The 23,219-nt window shown below is 37.4% G+C and overlaps 1 protein-coding gene across 5 annotated transcripts in view; it reads left to right on the forward strand.

Annotated features, from left to right (window-relative positions):
- The window catches only part of PPP2R2A (protein phosphatase 2 regulatory subunit Balpha), an 81,190-nt gene that overhangs the window by 36,654 nt on the left and 21,317 nt on the right, over nucleotides 1-23,219 (forward strand). For 3 of the 5 annotated variants that reach the window (XM_027549953.1, XM_027549954.1, XM_027549952.1), the window contains one exon: nucleotides 13,756-13,853. In XM_027549953.1, the coding sequence (XP_027405754.1) occupies nucleotides 13,756-13,853 (98 nt within the window). Of the gene's footprint in view, nucleotides 1-13,755; nucleotides 13,854-14,774; nucleotides 14,845-23,219 lie in introns of those variants that run through there. The other 2 variants (XR_003512326.1, XM_027549955.1) reach the window with 1 other exon arrangement.

The raw sequence follows: 23,219 nt of genomic DNA on the forward strand, positions 1-23,219 counted from the left end.
GTATGTTTATACTTCAGAATTGAGAGTTCAGTTCTTAAAATTTAGTATGTAACTATAGAATGAAAGAGTTAAAATACAAGTCATCTTTAATTTGTGGTAATATTAAGACTATCTGAAAGTTTACATTAAAAAGAGTATTCCAAAGTTTCTCAAAAAGCAGAATAGGAAAATGTCAAAGGGACCCAGGAACCAACCTGAAAAGAGTTCTCAGTGGCCAAATCTGGAACAGTTTGAGCAGCACAATAAATTACATACTATTAGATTATAACCCAAAGTATGACGTTGCTGCTGCTAAGTCGCTTCAGTTGTGTCCGACTCTGTGCGACCCCATGGACGGCAGCCTACCAGGCTCCCCCGTCCCTGGGATTCTCCAGGCAAGAATACTGGAGTGGGTTGCCATTTCCTTCTCCAATGCGTGAAAGTGAAATCGCTCAATCGTGTCCGACTCTTAGCGACCCCATGGACTGCAGCCTTCCAGGCTCCTCCGTCCATGGGATTTTCCAGGCAAGAGTACCAGAGTGGGGTGCCATTGCCTTCTCCGAAGTATGACATTAATACCTGTAAATTCTTACTGATAAATGATTGGTTGGATAAATAAATGAGGGGGAAGAGACAAATTTCCCAGACAAAAGAATTCTAGATAATTTAGCTGCTCCCCCCTCAAATAGATGGAGCTTAGTTAATGCATATGCACTCAGTCCCTTTAGTGATTTCCTTCTGGAGTACCTTAAGAGGGTGAAGTGACTGGTGGAGAAACTTAGCAAACCATACCTTGGCCAGATGATCTAGATTATCATCAGTAAGTCATGCTGGTAGGATGTCCCCTTGCTATGATGTGATAAAAATGGTATCTCATCTCTGTGATCTTTCTGCCAGTAAGCCCCATAATTGCAGCCTGGCCTTGAGGAAAACACATTGCAGTCACACTTGAGATACTTGCTGCAGAGTACCTGTCTAGTACTCTTCAGAACTGTCAAAGTCATCAAAAATAAGAAACGTCTGATAAATTGTCACAGACCATAAGAAGCTAATTGCAGTGTCCTGGAGCTGAAAAAGAACACTAGGGAAAATCAAATGAAATCTGAGCAAAAGTGTGTACTTTAGTTAATAATCATATTCAAGTGTCAGTTCCTTAGTTTGTGACAAATGTAGCATAGTAATGTAAGATATAAACAGTGGGAGAAACCACCTGAGAGTAGATGGGAACTCTACTGTCTTTGCAGGTCTTCTGTAGATCCAAAATTATGCTAAAATAAACTTACAAAAGCCAAAAAGATCCAGCTCAATTAACTCTTGTGTTAGTCAGCTTTTGTTCTGTGACATTGGAAAAATGGGGAACTTTGCCGCTTTGTGTATATGTATTAAGCAGTCTCTGACTTTGTGTAAAAGTGAGGAAGATGCCATTTCCTGAAGTTGTGTGATGACAGATGACGTGAGAATCTCTGGTGCTTCCCTGCGGCAGCAGTGGCTCATGTTGAGCAGAGCAGCTTCATTGTCTGGGTTCATTCCTATTTCACCATCGAGTAGCTTAGAACTAATTGGAAGTAAATCACTATTGTTAATTAGTTCCACATTAAAGAAGAAATAAGTCTGGGATCAATTTTTGTCCTTGTGTGATCTTCAGTAGAGACACATGGTCCTGGGTAGAGCTATGCAGCTTTTGCAGAAGGGTTGTCCTTTCAGTCTTTAATTTCATATATTAGATGTTTATGCATCCTAATAAAAGCTTGTTATTTTCCTCCAGCCATTATTCTGTTTTCTTCCTTCCTTAAATATGTTGGGTTTAAGTGTCAGAGTACATGCTCTGACATTCTCTGATGAGATCATCTATCCATATTTCTTTGCAGGTAAGAAATCTGAAGTTCATAAGGATTAATTGACTTACTCCTAGTCAAATTATTACTTAATAGCAGAGCTGAGACTGTTTCCCCAGGTATCTTGTTGCTCTTGCTCTTCATGGTTAATGAAGAGCCAGAGCTTGTAGTGAATGTGGAGGAGGATTAGAGCAAAATGTGAAAGGATATTGGCAGAGTAAGAACATTTGATGTTTCTCATATATTCTTTAACATTTTAAATAATATAAAAGCATTAGTGACTATACATTAAAAAATTTGGGGGGGTTATTTCAGTAGGATGACTTCTGGAACTGATCACGTTCCAAAGGAATGAATGTTTTGTGGCTTCTGTTATAAACTATGGAATAGTTTTCTACAGTAATAATTTATACTTTTGTCTACAATGTAGGCAGGTAACCTACATTGTAGATAAAAGTATAAAGTGACTGAACACATAGAGCAAATACCAGCCTTGTGAACAATTTGTATTTTCCCTGTAGGAGATAGAAAATGGTGTCTTATTAAAAAATGTATTTAATTTAATTTGACTGGCTGTTTCCTTATGTTTTACTAGTATTCCTCTTCTGTGAATTGTTCTGCTGCATTGTAAGAACTGTTTCTAAAAATACAAGTGTTTTTCCTAGTCTATTTGGCTTCTATTTATTTATGCAAAAATCACATTTTTCTTTTATTACACTTGTAGATTGTAATCTTCCGGTGTAGCTCTACCTCACCAGAATTCTAATGTGAATTAATGCTTTTTTAAGAAACTTTTCCCTGATGGGGCACATAGGGAAGGGCTGAAGGAACTAGGAGAGGAAGGAAGGTATTTCAGGCAAGGTAGACCACATATCCAGTGTAAAGAAGAGGTAGTGAGGCCTGGGCATAAGTATATATGTGGGAGGTGTAAACATGAGCTTCACTGGAGAATGTGGTGAGTGCTGTGGTCCTTGGAAGTACGTTGGTATGCTTAAGGGAAGGGTTCATATTATGGAGGAGATGGGATGCCACTCAGTACTTCACAGATCTTGCTGTAATCCTTAGAGGACCTTGAAGGTTTTGGAGCAGGAAAGCATTTTGTAACCTGTAAGTAAAACAGAAGAAACACATTTTGGCATGTCTGAGATTCCAGGATTTTGTTGTTTTCTTATGGTACAATTTACATCCTGTGAAATTTATCCTTTATGTACAGTTCTTCAACTTGGTCAACATAAAAAGCAGTTTTATCACTCCAAAGAGTTCCATGTCCCCTTGAAGTCGGCCTCTACCCTCCCTCTATCCCTCTGCTGCTGCTGCTAAGTCGCTTCAGTCGTGTCCGACTCTGTGCGACCCCATAGACGGCAGCCCACTAGGCTCCTCTGTCCCTGGGATTCTCCAGGCAAGAAAACTGGAGTGGGTTGCCATTTCCTTCTTCAGTGCATGAAAGTGAAAGTAAAGTCGCTCAGTCGTGCCTGACTCTGAGTGACCCCATGGACTGCAGCCGACCAGGCTCCTCCGTCCATGGGATTTTCCAGGCAAGAGTACTGGAGTGGGGCGCCATTGCCTTCTCCGCTCTATCCCTCTAGTTGTACCTTTTCCAGAATGTCAGATAAATGGAATCATATAGTGTGCAACCTTTTGAATCTGGCTTCTTTTCGTTAGCATGATGTGTTTTGAATTTTATTCATGTTACTGCTTGTATCTATAATTTGTTCCTTTTTGTTGTGGAGTGGTACTTCATTGTACGGATATATGCCACATATTGTTTATTCATTCACCAGTTGAGAAACATTTGGGTTGTGTCCAGTTTTTGGTGATTACAAATAAAGTTGCTGTAAGCATTTGCATTCAGAATTTTGTATGAATGGTAGTTTTCATTAGACTTGGTAAATATCTAGTGATTGCTGGGTTGCATTGTGTTTGGCAGTGCTGAAAAACTTGTTTCTTCCCACAAAGAGGGTTGCATTCCTACCAGCTATATGGGAGGGTTGCAGTTCCTCAATACCAGCACCAGCCACTGTCAGTTTTTAAATAAAGGTTGTCATTTGAATACTGTGTAGTGCTAACCTCACTACTTTTTTTTACTTTGTAGAGATTAGTCAGTTCGTTTCTATGTTACTGTTACGTGAATGAGAAAATGTATCTGTACCTGGTCTCCTATCTAAGCTCTGGTCAACAATTCCATAATGCTCTGATGGATTTGTTTATGTTGCACCAATAGGATAAAGCATGATTTGTAACTTTTAAAATATATATATTATAGATAACATTCTTTCTCAGTACAATAGATTTTTTTTTTTTTTGTACTGAGGACAGCAAGTACATGTGGACAAACTTTGGAAGGGTATACTGGACTGAAATTTTCTCAGAAGTGGGGTTAAGAGTGAATGATTATCTTTTTCTTTCTTTCTTTTTTTTTAAACAAAGTAGTAATTTGTGTGATCAAAAAAAAAGTAAATTTTAATTGTAATTCCATTACTGAAATTGATCTTATATATGAATACATCTGATATGTATTTTGCAGTTTGCGTGTTTGCTAAAATATTGTTCATTTATTACTTTATGGTTGTTACTCCTTGTGGTGGGATTTCAGGTTTTTTATTTCAGTTTTTATGTTAGTTTTATAGTGATCCTTGTATCTCTTTTTTTAAAAAAGAACAGTACTATCTTAAATACTTATATACTTGTGTTCCTGTAAATCTTTAAAAATATTTTTATTACAGTACTGATTTTTGTCCTTGCCCTTAGGGTTTTAAGGTTACTAAGTAGTTGATTAGAACCAGTAGTTACTTATCAGTAGCTAATTTTATTGTGCTTAGACAATGTGGTCTTTAGAATTCCTTAAGGGACTCTATCAGTAAATGTGAGTTTTTTAAATCACAAAGCTCATTTGAAGAAATAACGTATTTTGTATTGGTATAAATTCTGTATGTGTATCAGTTACATTTTTCATGTGTCTGTCCCTTCTTTTCCCTGCTTTCCTGCCTCCTGCCCCACCTATTTTTAATCTGTCAGGCATGGAAAATGATTTGTCCAGCTTCTGGACAATTATTGTCAACTCTTCTACTCCTGGTAACCCTGAAATATATAAAGTAACAATCTTTGCGCATAAAGATTTATGACCGTTACATCTTCACTGTACCTTTTATCAAATAAATATAAACATAATATAAACTTTTGTCCTATTGAATTCTTTTTTTATCTAATTTTACCAATGAGTGAAGGCATTATTGGCATTTACTAGTCATAGGCTTGAGTGTACTAGCTGTTCTGAAGTTTTCAGGACAATCTTGAACTAGAAAAAGTTGTTCCATAGTCTTCATGGTTTAGAATATTGTGCCATGTTTGTGGTGTTGAAAAAAACTATTTTCTAAGCCTAAAAACCCAACTGTATTTTTGTTTTTTTTGCATGTGTTTATATACTAAAGTTTACTTTGTAAATTAGGGAAATATTATGCTTTGAAATGTCGGAATTCTTCATGATTTTACAGTCATATCCTAAAAACAAGACTAATTTATTGAGTTGCCACTACTGTGTACCTTTGTAAGTCTGCCTTTATACCTTGGTTTGATTATTCTGCATATAATGTCATCATGCTGGAGGACTTCCATCCTGGTCATTTTTTCAAATATTCCCCAACTTTTCCCCTGGGACTGCAGTGATACGTATGTTGGAACACTAGATCTTCTCTTGCTAGGCAAGTCTTTGTTCTTTTTTTCCCCCTCTGCATCATTTTTTTTGACTCTTAGGAGACCTTCAAGTTCTTGATCTTTTCTGTTGCAGCATCTAATCTGTTAATCACATTCAATGTATCTTTCATTTCAGATAGTATACTTTTCATTTTAACATGTTCCTTTGTCTTAAACATATGGAGCGTATTTACGACAGCTGTTTTAAAGTCCTTGTCTTCCAGAAATGATTCGTCCATCGTTTTTAGCATTTCTGGTTCTGTTTCTATTGGCTTATTTTGTCACATTTTCCTGCCTTCTTACATTCCTGATGATTTTAGACCCCAGACAATGTGAATTTGCGTTGGTGAGTGTTGGATTTTATTCTTGCACATAATTATTTGAGATCAATTCTTCAATGTGAAGCTTTGTCAGGATTAATTCAGTTTGGCGCTGACTTGGTCTCTGAGGTGATTCTCTTCTGAGGACTCCACTCGATGCCATGTTAATTACATTTCTCTACTCTGGCTGGTGGCTCAGTTGGTAAAGAAACTGCCTGCAATGCAAGAGACCTGGGCTTGATCCCTGGGTCAGGAAGATCCTTTGGAGAAGGAAATGGCAACCCACTCCAGTATTCTTGCCTGGAAAATCCCATGGACAAAGGAGTCTGAGGGACTATACAGCCCATGGTGTCGCAAGAGTCAGACACAAATTATCGATTAAACCATTGTCAACCAGCCTCCTCTGGCTGAGTGGGATCTCTGTTTATTTTGAGACCTTTTAAGCTTCCTGATAGTTCTTTTGTAGGCCTTGTGGAGTGTTACACCATTACGTGTGTGCGTGCGTGCATGCTCAGTTGCTTCAGTTGTGTCCAATTCTTTGTGGCCCCATGGTCTGTAGCCTGCCAGGCTCCTCTGTCCAAGGGATTCTCCAGGCAAGAATACTGGAGTGGGTTGCCATGCCCTCCTATCCTCAGATCAGTCTTAAACCCTTTAAAGATTCTAAGTGATTTCTGTAGATCCCTTGAACTTTCTCTCTGTTCATTTTCTAGTCATTCCCAGCTAGAGGTTGAATCCAGATGGTCTTGCTTCCCCATGGCCAGAAGCAGAAGACCAATTACAGATTTTTAATTTTGATTTTTCTCTTTCACTTTGAAGTGCTAAAAGTTGCTTCATGTTTTCATTGGGTATTTTTTGGAGACAGTTTATGCAGGTAGCCTTAATGTTCTTTGTTAATGTTTGTTTTTACTGAAATATAACAAAAAGGAAAGAAGACTGATTACCTTGGTAGAGTTTTATAGGTAATTAAGTACTGTTTGCAGAAAGATAAGATTCAGCATATCCAACCTGCTAATAAGCTCGTTTTCTTCCAGACCTGAAAGTTTCATTTGATACCTAGAAGGCCATGCTGGCAGCGGCTCTTGCAGCAAGTCTTTGCTGACACTCACTTTCCCCCCAGAGCAGTCCCTTTTGAGATAATATTCAGAATGTAGAATTTTAAGAAGCAGAGGTTATTCCTAGAATTCTTGTGAACCTCATGTTTTTCTCTGTGAATATTTCAAACCTCTTGTCTTGAGATTTATGCTGTCTCGTGATGCATAAGGCAAATCTGCCTGAATTTTTGGAACTATTTACTGTAACAATGTTTATAGTATTTTCTGAGTTTTAACCTTTTAAATTTTCTTCTCTGTTGCTTGGCTTTAAAGACTAGTCGTATTGAGGGAATTGAGCACAGTGCCCTGCAAGCAGTGTATAAATAGGAGCTGCTTTTATAGGGGCTTTTACTACTGATGTCTCAGTGACAGCACAGTGAGAGTGAAGTAAAGTTTTTGTGAGCAGGTGAATTTGCAAGATAAGATACAGTTTGCATTGTTTTCTGGGTGCAGTAAAGATAAAGTTGAATTTAGGATTAAGTAAAATGTTTCTGATCTGACAATTTTATTGAAAGAACACTGCACATTCCTGTTTCATTTATATATATATTTAACAATAAAAATTCCAAGTCAGCAAAAATTAAAAAACAGAGAGTAAGCCTATTGACAAAAATAACAGAATCAGGTGTGTCAACAGTCAGTGGATGCTTTGTTAACTGTTTCAGGTGAACCTTTGGGGACTGTATAGCAGAAGGTTAAATATACGTGTGAGCAGTTGCTTCCAGTTGATTTCCTCCCCCTCTATTTTTAAAATAAAGGGAGCTTCTTTATATATTTACTCAGTCTTTATGTCTTAGAATTCATTTTATAATGCTTACAATATTCCTTCTTTGGTTCTTTTAAACATTTACTAAATCTTTTCTTGGTTAGCTGTTTACCTGTTTTAATAACATTTTGCTTATAAACCTCTTTAAAGGGTACAATTTAGACTCTGGATCACCCAGCCCCTGGAGTATAGCAGGTGCTGGAAAAATGCTTAGTTTTATTGTAGGGCCAGACCAGTAATTGTAATGAGATCATTAGTAAATAGTGTAAGGTTGATGTAGTTTGACCTTAAATGTTTTTTTGAACACAGGCACTTTGGCAGTGAAAAAGAAGCAGTAAACTGAACACTTATATTATTTATTTATTCATCATCCAGTGGCTTACAGGATTTTATGCTGCCTCCTTATACGTAATGATTGTTCACACCTGCTAAATTTGAATCCTGGCTTTGACACTTGACAGAGGTGTGAAAGGCAAGTTATTTAATGCCTCAGTGCTTTTGTACACTCTCCTATTAATTGAAAGTGCTGTCTCTATCATAGTGGCATTATAAGGATTAAATGAGAATATATATATAAATGCTCATTTAATACAGTGCTTGGCATATTATAGTTGAATCTTTCTGTAAATAGAGTGTGCTTTGACACTGGTTATTCGGGTCTCTGTCCCCACATAAATCATATTTGTTCTTTTAATGTTAATATTCATTTATTCTTGCTCGGAGAATCCAAAGGACAGAGGAGCCTGGAGGGCTACAGTTCATGGGGTCACAAAGAGTTGGACACGACTGAAGCGACTTAGCACAGCATTCAGTCGTATTAATATACTTGAACTGTGGTTGACAAGCATCTTCTATAAAGGACCAGGTAGTAAATATTTTCAGTCTGTCTCAACTATTCAGCCCTGCTGTTGTCAATTGAAAGCAGCCAAAGACAATATATAAACAAATGGGCGTGGCTGGGTTCCAATAAGACATTCTTTACAAAAATAGCTGGCGGGCCATAATTTTCCAACCTAGGTACTAGAGATTGCGTTTATATCTCCTCATTATTGGATGTTTGAAATACGTTCGTCTTATTTCATTATAGACGCATCTCAGATATTCAGGATGTGGCTCTAGATGACTGCAGTAAATAGAGTCACATGAATTGTTCGGTTTCCCAGCACATATAAAAGTTGTTTACACTGTACTGTAGTCTCTTAAGTGTGAGATAGAGTTATGTCCCCAAAAATGTACATATCTTAGTTGGAAAAATACTTTATTGCTAAAAAAAAAAATGTTAACTACCATCTGAGTCTTCAGCAAATTACAGTCTTTTTGCAGTATAATATTTATGACCACTGGATCACAGATCACTGTTAAAAGCATAATAATGAAAATGTTTGGCATATTGAGAGAATTGCCAAAATGAGACACAGAGATATTAAGTGAGCAAATGCTGTTGGAAAAGTAGCTTTGATAGACTTTGTCTACACAGGATTGCCTCCAATTTGTTAAAAACATAGTATCTATGAAGTACAGTAAAGGGAAATACAATAAATGAAGTATGCCTGTATATAGGTAATTCACCTATAACCATGTTGGTGCTAATTTTAATTGGTTTCTTTCAGATAATTTGTTTGAACTGTAGTCCTCAAGTGGAATTATAAAATCACTGAGTAACCCATAAAGTGTCTTACAGTGCAAGAGTTGACGTATTTAGAGAATGTCAGAGCTAATAATAATTTGAACACTTAATATATAGTAATTATTGTTAATTACTACCATTTATGCATATATATTGTCTATTAATTTTCCATCATGAGATTTTTATGTTGAGTGAGTTGTATTTTTTAACCATTGACTGGCTGTCTCTGTCCTTTTCCACTGATTAGAGTACATAAGAAGTAGAGAAGGTGAGTAACAAGGGAAAGGTGTGGTGTGCCTGATGAAGTAAAGACAGACCAGAAATAGTGTTGTCATCCCCACCACCACCACTTAACCATTCTTGCCCCCAAAAGAAAGCAATCATATCATCTTCTTAGGATGAAACCTGGATGCTGATGGTTCAGGAAAAAAGGGTTGAAGAAATTGAGTTCCATTTTATATAACACATTATAAATTTATTGGTTTTTATTAATACTATGTAGAATTTCGCATCAAAGGTCGAGAACACTGTGGTTAAGTTTTCTTGCCAGCAGTCAGATTGTGCCTTTCAAGCCTTGTCTTTAAGGTGCCTAGAATGCTGTGTGTTGACTGGATGCACAGTAGAGGGTCCTTGACTGATGTTCTCATCCAGAGTCCTTCCTTTTCATTAACTGTATTTGAATGTTCTTTTATATGATATTAAACAGGCACTATTTTTTCATTGTGAAAAAGCATTTGTACTGGTCATAGGAAGGATTCTTAGGAATCCTTTATGAGAACAGACATAATTGATGTGTTATACTGGACCCTGCCTCGAGTTCAGTAACGTGACTCTTAACGGTGAGGTTAGTGTCCTTGTCTTTTTAAAGTATGTGATAGTTATTTTAATCTCAAGAGTAAAGTATTAGCAAATTTTCAAGGCTTTCATTAATACTTTGTTTTAAGAATAGTGTGCAGGAATCTGAATTTTCATGAAGTACATTCATATTTTCAGCCTGCTCCTTGAGGTAACAATCTGGGTGTGTGCGTACACAGTAGTTTTATTTTACCTGTTTAAAGTTTCAGGATTCTCTTAGCTTCAGCATTCTTGTCTTTTAAAAGTCAGTGTCCACTCTGTAATGTTTTAGACCTAGACTCTCCAGTACTGTAGCCCCTAGCCATATATGGCTAAAGTTAAAAATTCAGGAGCCACACGTGGCTCGTAGTTACTGTATTGAATAGCACGGATATAGGACCCCTCTATGGTAACAGATTTCTGCTGAACAGTGCTATTGTGCAAACAGTGCTATTCCTGCAGTCATCTACTGTGTAATTTTTTTTTTAATGGTATAGAAATCAGAGCAATGAAGAATATTTTCTAGAAGCAGGGTTATTGTTATTTTCAAAAACACGAGATAGCAGTACTTGACCAGTCTCATGGAGAATCTCATGGATTGGTGGGCTACAGTCCATGGGGTCGCAGAGAGTCGGACACAACTGAGCGACTTCACTCACTCACTCACTCACTCATCTGGGTATCGCTCCTCACGAAATGGGAGCACTGTTTTTAGAGCCATGCTTCCTTATCTTTTCCACATTGTGGCATACTTGAGAGCAAAAATGTTTCTATGGCACTCTGAGGTCAAGTGTGGGCTCCAGGCTGGAAGTCTTAGGTTTGGGTGGTTGCAAACCCATATCCCCTTCCTGGCATACTAGTGTGCTGCAGAGAGGCACATACAGCTCAAAGCTCAGTTTCATAGCGTACTCCTTAATGGATTCCTGGATAAAATTCCTCTTGGACTGTAAAGCAGGATTTGATTTTATTCTCCCTGTTACTCATCCTTTTTATATGTCATATTCCCAAGAAGACCTTGTGAGATCTAGGCATTTTACAACTGAGAACAACTTTGAAAGCATTCACACACTTGGAGATTTAATAGGTGCTTCTGTACTTAGTGGCTCTCTCACTTTACGTATGGATGGCCAAGCCGGCAGAAGTCATGGTGTGTCATTTCTCCTTTATTTGATAGGAGGGAGGAAGGAACACCATGACATGTACCTATTTAATTTCACCATACAAGTCATGAAAATAATTTACCTATCTGAGATATGACCATATTAAATACATGCAGTAAAAAAATTATAGTGAGGAAGCCATGAATCTGCATACCTCTCCCCCAGATAAAATTCTACTCTACTATTCACCTAAGCATCAGTGGCTTAGTTAGCTATTTCTAAAATGTTATGTTTGTTCATTGGCTTTTGGCAAGATAAATAGTCACAAAACAATAGTGCCTTGAAAATAGCTGAAATGAGAAAATTATTTGCCTTTCTCTCTGTATTTCCCACCCTCAAGGATTTAATGTGGGTTGACTTTTATGGTGTAAATCTTTGGCTCTTGTCGTTTCCTGACAGTCAGCCTCTCGCTTTAGGTCAGTTGTTTCTAGGGTTCCTCAGCCTGTATGACTTCCTGTTACTCCATTGAGTGAACTGGATAATGAATCTGGATTTTGGTATAAAGTGTGAGCATTTCACCAAGCCAAGAGTATATCCTGGAGTCCAGAGGTCAGGAGTTTTTGGTATAGCATGAGTTTTTAGCCAAATTAACTAGTTCATTTCATGGGAAATACAAAGTATGAATGCTGTAGGGGAAACTGGCTGAGTTGGATTTAAAAGAACAGGAGAACGTTTGCATCTCCAAAGTGGTGCCTGTCTGAGGGATTTGAATTTAAAGATAATTTTTACTATGTATGGGAGTTTTTTTCCCCCTTATTCCCTGATTTTATAATCTGACCTACAAGTAACATGCAGCCATTTGCTCTGTCAAATAGTTAGCCCCTGCTTATTTTCTCTCTGTAACTGTACTATAATGTGCTTTTAGTGCAAAGACTGTGTGATTTTAATCCCTTATTATACTCAATACAGAAATAAATACAGAGCACCTAATAGAATGGCTTTTAAGTACTGGTTGATGTAGGGCTTTATAGAGTAAATAGTACAATATATTCAGTTTTACATCTTGGTGTTACATATGCATGTAGCATAAACACTAGATTTATTCCTTCCTCCTTATAGCACCAACCATGGTGGGTTGTTTGGGCCAAAGGTTTTAAGCTGGAGATGGGGTGCTGTCCAAGACCTTTTGAAATTACGTGCAAATTTTTGTGTGTACTTAAATGTGTACAGTTCCTTGGGAGAGTGTGTATAACTTTGAGTACATTCTCAGAGAGTTCCAAAAAGATAAAGTGCCTTGGACCTAGACAGTGGAGGAAGCAAAGAAAGCTTTGCAAAATCAAGCTCAACTTGGAAAAAATCACTGAAATGAAAATGATAAAATGCAGTGCTGGTCAGTTTATTGATGTGCTACATTGGTCAGTAAGTTTTAAAATTTAAAGTATATAATGTTCTTTATTATATAAGTGAAGTTGCTCACTGTAGCCTACCAGGATCCTCCATCCATGGGATTTTCCAGGCAAGAATACTGGAGTGGGTTGCCATTTCCTTCTCCATTATTATATAAAGTCACTTTTAAAATTCTTACAGTGATCTAATGTTGGCAAGAAAACGACCCTTCTCCCATAGTAAGAGTTTGATTTTTTATGTAACATGCGTTTGATGGATGTTACATAAAATTTAGCATAATGCTTAGTAGTGAAGAACTTGTAACAGTGGGGAATTGTGTAGTGTGATTGCTTTATCTTAATGCCCAATTCTGTAACTTAGATTTTTTTCTTTAGGAAAATGACTGGTGTCAAAAAGCAAGGAAAAAAACCTGATAATTTTATTTGAACTTGACTGTGAAATTAGCACCGACTTTGAGTGTAACATGACTGATTCTAGTAGCCCCTGCTGTGTCTATGTGTGGGAACCACAAGAAGAGCTGTGCATTTTGAAGGTGCATAGCACAAAGCATTGCTAGTATAAGTGTGTTCTATTTACAAACATTTGTTTGAGGCCATAATTTGAATTTATTTATTTATGATTGTTAAAGTTCTATCTGAAATTATTTTTGCATTTAAAGAATTTCCCCATTTTAGTTATATCTGTCTTAATTTTACAGTCCTTTGGGTTTGTGTATATCAGCTTATCAGAAGTATATAAGAAAAAATTAGCACAATAATTATTGACATTTAATGTGCTATCATGGAATGTTTCATGAATTGTTGATTTCTTTATATTCATGAATTTAGTGAATTATTAATAAAGCACTGATATTTTTTGTTACGTGCCTGTTTTTTTAAAAAATAGTGTCATTGGTTTACTTTGGGAAGAGTTTTGTGGGGGGAGTGAACCAAATATTCATGACTCAAAATTTCATGAAAGAACTTTAGATTTACTTTATTTCTGAGGGCAGGTTGATATATAGACTTGGAATATATTAGGAAAACATGCTGAGTTCTTACTAAGAAACTCTTTCGTGAGTTGGGAGAGAAGAACTAATGTCTTTTTTGTTTGTTTCAATTATACAGCAGATATAATTTCTACAGTAGAATTTAATCATTCTGGAGAGTTACTAGCAACCGGAGATAAAGGTGGTAGAGTTGTCATCTTTCAGCAGGAGCAGGAGGTAAGTGTTTAAAGTTTGGTATCTAAATTTCAGTTTGCTCTTGGGACTGGAGCTTATGCTGGAGAATCTCATCAGAGGATGTTGGCAAATTTTTCTTTAAAAATTTGTTGTATATCAAGCAGAATATTGAATGTGTAAGTAGCTCTAGTTCTCTTAGCTTTGTGTGTCTGTGTACATGTGTGTGTTGTTTTGATTTAATTGTGAAAGGATTTGGTTAGAGAAAGGAGTGAGAAGTGTGTTATACAAGATTTTAATTGATTTTACAGCCTTGGCCCTCACTTTTTTTTCTCCTAAAATTCCATAAAGTAAAATTGTTTTGACCTCTTCTCAGTGAATAATTTTCCTTGTGTAATTAGGGGTGGGAGCCTGGTTTAAAGGAAAAAACTGCTCAACTATTTTGATATCAGTTTATACTAATACAATTACTGCAATTTAAGTATAAAGGTTTTAAATGATAGTTGCATGTATACACATGTAATGTACGTAATTTATAAGCTTAGTTACCCTTCTTTAAAGTGGATTTGAAAATTGTTTTCCTTTCTCTTTGAAGAAAGGGATTTCTCATTGCAGAATCTGTGATTAAAGTAGGGTTGGTTTGGTTTTGTGTACAACATAGGCACACTTCTAAATCTGATTGACTAGATTTCTCACTAAAATTTTATACTAAACAAGATTTGTCACACTAGATTTTCCCTTAGTCTCCCTCTACATTTGTAGATCAAAGCTAATTTATCATTTGCTTCCAAACATTCTGTCCCTGTCTATACTATCTTCAAAAAGAGTTGAAAGTACTGTGGATAAAATGCAGGGTTTTATGAACAGATGTCTAAATCATAACACAGAGTTAGCTTTTAAAGGATTGTGAAATTCCTTAAATAAGCAAGAATCTAGTAATAATACTACTACTTTGCACTTCTATAGCGCCTTTGACCTGAGGATCTCAAAGTGCTTTACAAACACTAATGAATTAATCCTCACAACACCCAGTGAGGTAGGTAATTTAATTTTAAAAGAAATGATTAATAGTGTCTGATTAGAAGGTGCACAAGCACTAAATATGTCTCCTTTTATTATTTTTCTTTTTGGTTGGAAGGAAATATGAAAATAAGACTCAAGGTTTTCTTGGCAAAGGATGTTTTTGTGGGAAGTGGGGGCAAAATCAGTTTTCTGTTCTGTTTTCAAGCAGCTAAAAACTTGACCATAACAATCTAGGAAAACTTGGAGTCGAAATAGAGCCTTACAGATCATTATAGTTTACCTTTATTTCCAAATGAGAAAGCAGATTGTTAAGAGATCACTTGATTATCCAGACTCACAACCAGAACCCAGAACTTCCAGCATGTCCCCTCTCGGTGCACTCCAGTGCCTTTCAGGTTAAGTCACCAAAATGTGAGTGTTAATGTTGTTCTTTAGAAGTTAGAGCTGGATTTCCTATAGACATTCTCTGCCCTTCTGTGGTTTGGTTTGGTTTTTTACTGAAAATTAATGACATTCTATATATTTTTGTTTTAAAAACAAAAGGTGTTTGGAGATAAACATTTAAATTTAAGTTTGCTTCCCAAGCATTTCCATCTTGAAGGGCTTTACATTGTGGGTTTCTGAGCCTACATTTTTAATGGGGGCTTTGTGTTGTTTAAAAGTATAAATTGTCATTCTTAACTGCATGTAAGTGTTCAAGACAGAAATCCATTATCTAGAACTTCAGATTAGTAGTATGTCTTTTGAGAATTACTTAGTGTAAATTTCAGTGTATTTTTTAGTGATAAATAATAAAGATGATAATTATTCTCCTTCTTGAAATTGATGTTGTTAATGTTAATTTGATGCATTTCACCCAATATATTTTCTACATTTTTAAAGCCCTTATTCTGGAGCTTCTAACATTATGCTGTCTTCAGGACATTCAGTACCTATGTTAATTATAAATGTATGTGCCTTGTATCAGTAGCTAACATATTTAGGTTAGATTTTATGAGTTCATAGCTAAATGTTTGTAAAATAGTGTTAGAGTTTGAAACTTGGAAGTGAACTTAGAGATAGTCTTTTTCTAATGTTTAGGTAAATTTCAGCAAAAGTTTACATAAAGTTACATTGCTCAGTTTAATAGCAAAGGCCTGGGATTAGAACTTGGATCCCTAAATTTCAGTAGCTTCTTCTAAACACCACAGCTATTATACATACATTCCAGGGTACGCTGACACTTAACAAGTGAGCAGTTTTAAGAACCTGCTAGTTCTCTTTGCAAAATACAATGATGTTTGAACTGTTGTGTCTACAGTGGCAGGGTTCCTTGCTAAAATTCACTTGACTGGAGACTTAAATATTTCCACTCACTCCTTTTATAGACCTTACTTAATTAAGAAGAAAAGGTCATGCTACAGTAGCAGTGAACCTTGCACATCAGACTTTGATGGCTTTATCCCACCTTTCTGTCTCACTTTATTCTTAAGGTGTGGCAGGTCCCCTTCCTGTCATCTTGTCGGGCACACTTTGCTGCCTGTCCATCTGTTCCCCAGGCAAAGAAACTGGGTGCTCATTTACAAGATTTTCATTTGGTTCAAGTGTATTTCAGCCTGGTGATTCTGTAGCATGGTCTACTGTTTTGTGTGTGTGTGTGTGTGTTTTAAACTAACATGTTTGAATGATTTTCTTTTTGACAGAATCTCTGATAGAAGCAGGGCATGTAGGGAAATTGAGGCACAGGGTAGATCGAGTTTCCAGGAGGCATCACACCCATCACACAGTCAGAGTCCAGACTTTGGAGTTTCACCCAGTGCTCTGTGTAGTGTGTCCTGAAATAAGGCACCCATCTTGCTGATTTTCACAGCTTGTGTGTATTAGGTTGGTACAAAGTGTGGTTTCAGACAGTGAATTTTAAATCATAACTAGGGTCATACACATATTCATTAATCAAAATAGGAACCACTACAGTCAACACATTTTTGCCAAATAAGAATGTTTATTCCTGTAGTATAAAAATCCATACTTGAGCATTTGACGAACTCTTGGAAAGCATTTTCTGCCTCCTGCTGGTTGTGGAAGCAGTTTCCCTGCAAAAACTTGTCGAGTTGCTTAAAGAAGTGGTTGGTTGGCTGGCAAGGGATCATGTGAATATGGCAGATGAGGCAAAACTTTGTAGCCCAGTTTGTTCAACTTTTGAAGCTTTGTGTTTTGGAGAAGAATTGGGCCCTTTCTGTTGATCAATGCCAACTGCAAGTGTTGAAGTTTTTGATGCATCTCATTGGTTTGCTGAGCATACTTCTCAGGTGTAATCATTTCATCAGGATTCAGAAAGCTGTAGTAGATCAGACCAACAGTAGACCACCAGTGACCATTACCTTTTTTGGTGCAAGTTTGGCTTTGGAAAGTGTTTTGGAGCTTCTGCTTGGTCCAGCCACTGCCAGTTTTCATATACAGTCCCCTTTTTGTCGCATGTCACAATCTGATTGAGAAATGGTTTGTTGTTGTTGTGTAGAATAAAAGGAGACAACACTTCAAAACAACTATTTTTGGTCAGCTCATAAGGTACCCACTTACCTAGCTTTTTCATCTTTCCAATTTGCTTCAAATACTGAATGACCATAGAATGCTCCATGTTAAGTAAGTTCTTCTACAGCTTCTCATGTAGTTGTAAGAGGATCAGCTTTGATGATGACTCTCAATTAATTGGTTATTGTCAGCGTCCCATGGCCAGCCACTGTGCTCTTCATCTTCAAGGCTCTTGTCTCGTTTGCAGGACTTGTTGAACCACTACTGTACTGTATATTCGTTAGCAGTTCCTAGGCCAAATGTGCTGTTGATGCTGCGAGTTGTCTCCACTTCTTTATGACCCATTTTGAACTCAAAAAAGTAGCTCGAATTTGCCTTTTGTCTGACATCATTTCCATAGTCTAAAGTAAATATAAACACCTAGTAATAAATCATTAGCAGAAAAAAACATAAAGTAGGAAATGCACATTAAAATGCTATATAACATAACCACATTTATTTACGGATGTATCCCAAAGAAAGGCAATGCCAAAGAATGTTCAAGCTACCGCACAATTGCACTCATCTTGCACGCTAGCAAAATAGTGCTTAAAATTCTCTAAGTCAGGCTTCCACAGTACATGAAGCAAGAACTTCTAGATGTTCACGCTGGATTTAGAAAAGGCAGAGGAACCAGAGATCAAATTGCCAACATCCATCGGGTCATAGAAAAAAAAAGAGAGTTACAGAAAAACTTCTGCTTTATTGATTACGCCAAAGCCTTTGACTGTGTAGATCACAACAAACTGGAAAATTCTTCAAGAGATGGGAATACCAGACCACCTGACCTGCCTCCTGAGAAATCTGTATGCAGGTCAAGAAGCAACAATTAGAACTGGATACGGAACAGTGGACTGGTTCCAGATCAGAAAAGGAGTACATCAAGGCTGTATATTGTCACCCTGTTTATTTAACTTATATGCAGTATACGGCATTCGAAATGCTGGGCTGGATGAAGCACAAGCTGGAATCAAGATTGCCAAGAGAAATATCAATAACCTCAGATATGCAGATGACACCACCCTTATGGCAGAAAGTGAAGAAGAACTAAAGAGCCTCTTAATGAAAGTGAAAGAGGAGAGAGCAAAAGTTGGCTTAAAGCTTAACATTCAGAAAAAGATCATGGCATCTGGTCTCATCACTTCATGGCAAGTGGATGGGGAAACAATGGAAACAGTGACAGACTTTATTTTGGGGGGCTCCAAAAGCATCGCAGATGGTGACTGCAGCCATGAAATCAAAAGACGCTTACTCCTTGGAAAAAAAGCTATGACAAACCTAGCACCACATTAAAAAGCAGAGACATTACTTTGCTGACAAAGGTTCATCTAGGTAAAGCTATGGTTTTTCCAGTAGTCGTGTATGGTCATGAGCGTTGGACCATAAAGAAAGCTGAGTGCCAAAGAATTGATGCTTTTGAACTGTGGTGTTGAGAAGACTCTTGAGAGTCCCTTGGACTGCAAGGAGATGAAATCAGTCAGTCCTAAAGGAAATCAGTCCTGAGTGTTCACTGGAAGGACTGATGGTGAAGCTCCAGTAGTTTGGCCACCTGATGTGAAGAACTGACTCATATGCTGGGAAAGATTGAAGGCAGGAGGGGAAGGGGATGACAGAGGCTGAGATGGTTGGATGGCATCACCAACTCGATGGACATGAGTTTGAGTAGGCTGCAGGAGTTGGTAATGGACAGGGAAGCCTGGTGTGCTGCAGTCCATGGGGTTGCAAAGAGTCTGACACAACTGAGGGACTGAACTGAATTGACTGCAATATCAAAACAGCAAAGTTCAACAGGTGCAAAACTGCAGTTACTTTTGTAACAGCTTAAATAATAGCTTTTGACATCAAAGTGGATGGGGCAGTATTCTTTCTGATGATGGTAATGTGGAGGGAGAGCCCAAGCAGCTGTCAGACTGTGGTGTTCCATACTTTTTAAGGAATCTTTATTTCTATGGGTGCTCACAGGAGGTGGTCAGCACTTGTTGAAGTAACTGGTTTCCTGTTGGCTTTGGATTGCTCAGACCTTCTTCTGGTTTCTCTGAGGCTTTTTGATACATATAAGCTAAAATGTTGGGGGAGGGTTAATATTTTTAATAGACAGTTAAGGAGAAAGGTGAACAAAAAGGTTGTTCTTACTGATTTTTCTGGATTGTTATGCAGCCTTTGTTCTCTGTTTTCTACCACTGCTGGTTACTTACTAGGATTTCTTTCTCACTTTTCTGTTCTTAATGTAGTGTTCCTAAAACTTAACACGGTTTAGGTTTCCCTGGTGGCTCAGCTGGTAGAGAATCTGCCTGCAATGCAGGAGACTTGGGTTTGATCCCTGGGTTGGGAAGATTCCCCTGGAGAAGGGAAAGGCTACCCACTCCAATATTCTGGCCTGGAGAATTCCATGGACTGTCCATGGGGTCACAAAGAGTCGGACTTGACTGAGCGACTTTGACTTAACTAACATGGTTTAGAAGAAACCTTTAGCATGTTTATCTCAAAAGATGGATAGTATTGTTTATATGTTTGTATTCCCTTTCTACATTATTTGGAAAGACTAGAATGAGACTCAACCGCACGGTATTGTTTAATAGAATTTAATATCATATATACAAAGGGCTTGGTTTAGTGTATTCATTAAAGTGAAGGGATAGAACCTGCTGTTTTAGGGTGACAGGGTAGCGTTCTCTTGGGAGTTGAGTAGTATGGGGGCCCTAGATTTGCAACTCCTGGCAATGCAATTTGCTTTTACCAATAAAGAAATGGAGGAGCTCAGACAGATTACTGGTCAGAAGTGGTACAGTTAACAAAGAAGTGAACTCTTACTCTAGAACCCTTGCTGTTGCTCCCGATTCCCTGCCCATTGCATTCCCTTTTCTGACCCGGGTTTAGCAACAACAGTTGATGTGCCACACTCTCTGCCAAGCTCCCTAAATCTTATTAATCTTCACAGTAAAGTAATGGAGATGTTATGCTTACTTACTACATCTCAATTTATTACAGATTTATAAGTGAATTGAGACCTAAGTTAAATGCCTTTTCTAAGATCACACAGCTAGTCAAGTGGGTTAAAAAAAGAAAAGCTAATTCGGTATAAATTGGGATGAATATCCACAATGAAAAACAAGTCTTAACTCCTCTAAGTAATGAATCTTATAAATCAAGAAAATCCGTTTCATTTATAGTAATGAGAAAAGACTTGGTCCTCAGACTTTTTAATAATAGCCATTAAGGAATGATGTCCTCTCTGTAGAAGTTTAGTGACAGAAAAGTTGGAGTTTGGAAGCCTCGAGAGTTTAGAGACCTGGGCTCTAGTCCTCATTCATATCCATTAACTTGTCCAAGCACCTCTCTTGTTCAGCCATCTGTTCTCCAGATTCCTAGTTTCAGTTTACCTCTTAATATTCCCAGTAATTAAAATTGCTCTATGCCTTTTATTCTGTGTCATGGTTTAGAACTAAATTATCCTGGGTAGTTGGTCCCGTCACTTCATAGGAAATAGATGGGGAAACAGTGGAAACAATGTCAGACTTTATTTTGGGGGGCTCCAAAATCACTGCAGATGGTGACTGCAGCCATGAAATTAAAAGATGCTTACTCCTTGGAAGGAAAGTTATGACCAACCTAGATAGCATATTGAAAAGCAGAGACATTACTTTGCCAACAAAGATCTGTCTAGTTAAGGCTATGGTTTTTCCAGTGGTCATGTATGGATGTGAGAGTTGGACTGTGAAGAAAGCTGAACGCCGAAGAATTGATGCTTTTGAACTGTGGTGCTGGAGAAGACTCTTAGAGTCCTTTGGACTGCAAGGAGATCCAACCAGTCCATTCTGAAGGAGATCAGTCTTGGGTTTTCTTTGGAAGGACTGATGCTGAAGTCCTTACTTACTCCAATACTTTGGCCACCTCATGCGAAGGATTGACTTACTGGAAAAGACCCTGATGCTGGGAGGGATTGGGGGCAGGAGGAAAAGGGGACAACAGAGGATGAGATGGCTGGATGGCATCACCGACTTGATGGACATGAGTTTGGATAAACTCCAGGAGTTGGTGATGGACAGGGAGGCCTGGCATGCTGCGATTCATGGGGTCGCAAAGAGTCAGACACAACTGAGTGACTGAACTGAACTGATACAGTCTGAATCATAGCACTTTAACCTTTTTAGATTTTATAACATTTTAAAGCATTACATTTAACCCTTTGAACAACATGGAGTTAATCCCTGTATAATTTATGGTCAGCCCTCTGCATTCCCTGATACATAGTACAGTTGTATTTACTATTAAAAATACACATGTAAAAGCAGTCCTGCACTGTTCAGGGATCAACTGTATTAACTGTAACTTACACATTCCCATGGTTGGTTGAATCCACAATATAGAGGACCAAATACAAGTTGTACCTGGACTTCCCACTGTGCAGAAACTTGGCACCATAACCCCTATGTTAATACATCTTTGCGTACCTTGTTTTTCATTAGGGTATACTTTGAAGTGGAATTGTTGAGTACATCTTTTAAGGCTTTCAATAAGTATTGACAGATTATTCTCCAGAAAAGCTGTGTAAATTTATACTTCTCCCTGTAGTGTATAATTTTTGTCCATATTCTCATCTTTAAAGCAATGACCATTATCATTTTTTAAATTCTTCACCGGTTTAAAGGCAAAACATTATTCTTTAATTTTGCGTAGTAGTGATGAGTAGTTATATATTTGCTGACCATTTTTTAGCTAAGCTACCAACTGTTGACCTTTTCATCTCTCAAGGGGAAGAGTGTTAATATTTTTACTAATTATTTTTAAGGACTTGAAAAGATAGTAACATTTTTTACACATGAAAGGTAGTAACCTTGTCTTACGATGCACTTTTCTCCCTAGTGTGCTTTTTTTTTTTAACTTTTAAATATTTTTCTTCTTACCTTGTCAGAAGTCAACCTTTCTCTGCTCTTTGCTTTCACTTTTGTATTTAGAAGCGCCTTTTCACTTGAGAATTATATAGAAATTCACTACTGTACTTTCTCTTAGCTTCTTTTATGTACTTTTTTTTTTTTTAAAGAAAGATTTAATAAAGATTTAAATATCAAGTAGACAACTTCTAAATTTCACTTTGTCACCCACACTGAATTGGAATTGAAGAATGGCTCCCTCTGAAATTTATTTTTGTGTAAGAAATGAAGTTCTAATTCTCTTTCCAAATGTTTGTTTGGCTCTAACACCATTGGATTTTACTGCTGTTTTCTGTTTTGGTTGGTTGAATCTCAGGGGCATACTTGAGTTCGTGACACTGCCACTGGAGGTCATGGCCAGGCCCTTTATTTAAGTAAACCTGCATATAGGTGTGCAGTAGTGCACACATGAACTTTGATTTGCATAACGTGCTGCCATTCACCTCTCACTTCATAGATAACTGTTTGAATGTGTTTTTGTAATTTTCGTTTTGTTTTTGTGTACTGAACTGTATTTATTTGTGGCAAAATATAACATTCAACTTCCCAGCAGTTTCCATGTGTACAGCACAGTCTTGCCAACCACATGCACATTACTGTGCAGCAAAACCCCCAGAATAACTGGAACCCTGTACTCAAGGAACAGCAGCTTCCTGCCCCCCTCCAGTCCCTGGCTGTCACCATTCTACTTCCTGTTCTGTGAGGTTGACTGCTTTAGATAATCCATATATGTAAGTGGAATTGTGCAGTATTTATCATTAATGACTGGCTTTATTTTTTTTTTTAGCATAATGTCCTTAAGGTTCATCCATGTTGTAGCCTATGAGAGGAGTTCATTTATTTTTTTAGGCTGAATAATTTATATGTATATACACATGTGTGGGCACATACCCACCTACCACATTTT

The sequence above is a fragment of the Bos indicus x Bos taurus genome, chromosome 8 (assembly GCF_003369695.1).
Source record: "Bos indicus x Bos taurus breed Angus x Brahman F1 hybrid chromosome 8, Bos_hybrid_MaternalHap_v2.0, whole genome shotgun sequence".
In the NCBI taxonomy this organism is placed as follows: domain Eukaryota; kingdom Metazoa; phylum Chordata; class Mammalia; order Artiodactyla; family Bovidae; genus Bos; species Bos indicus x Bos taurus.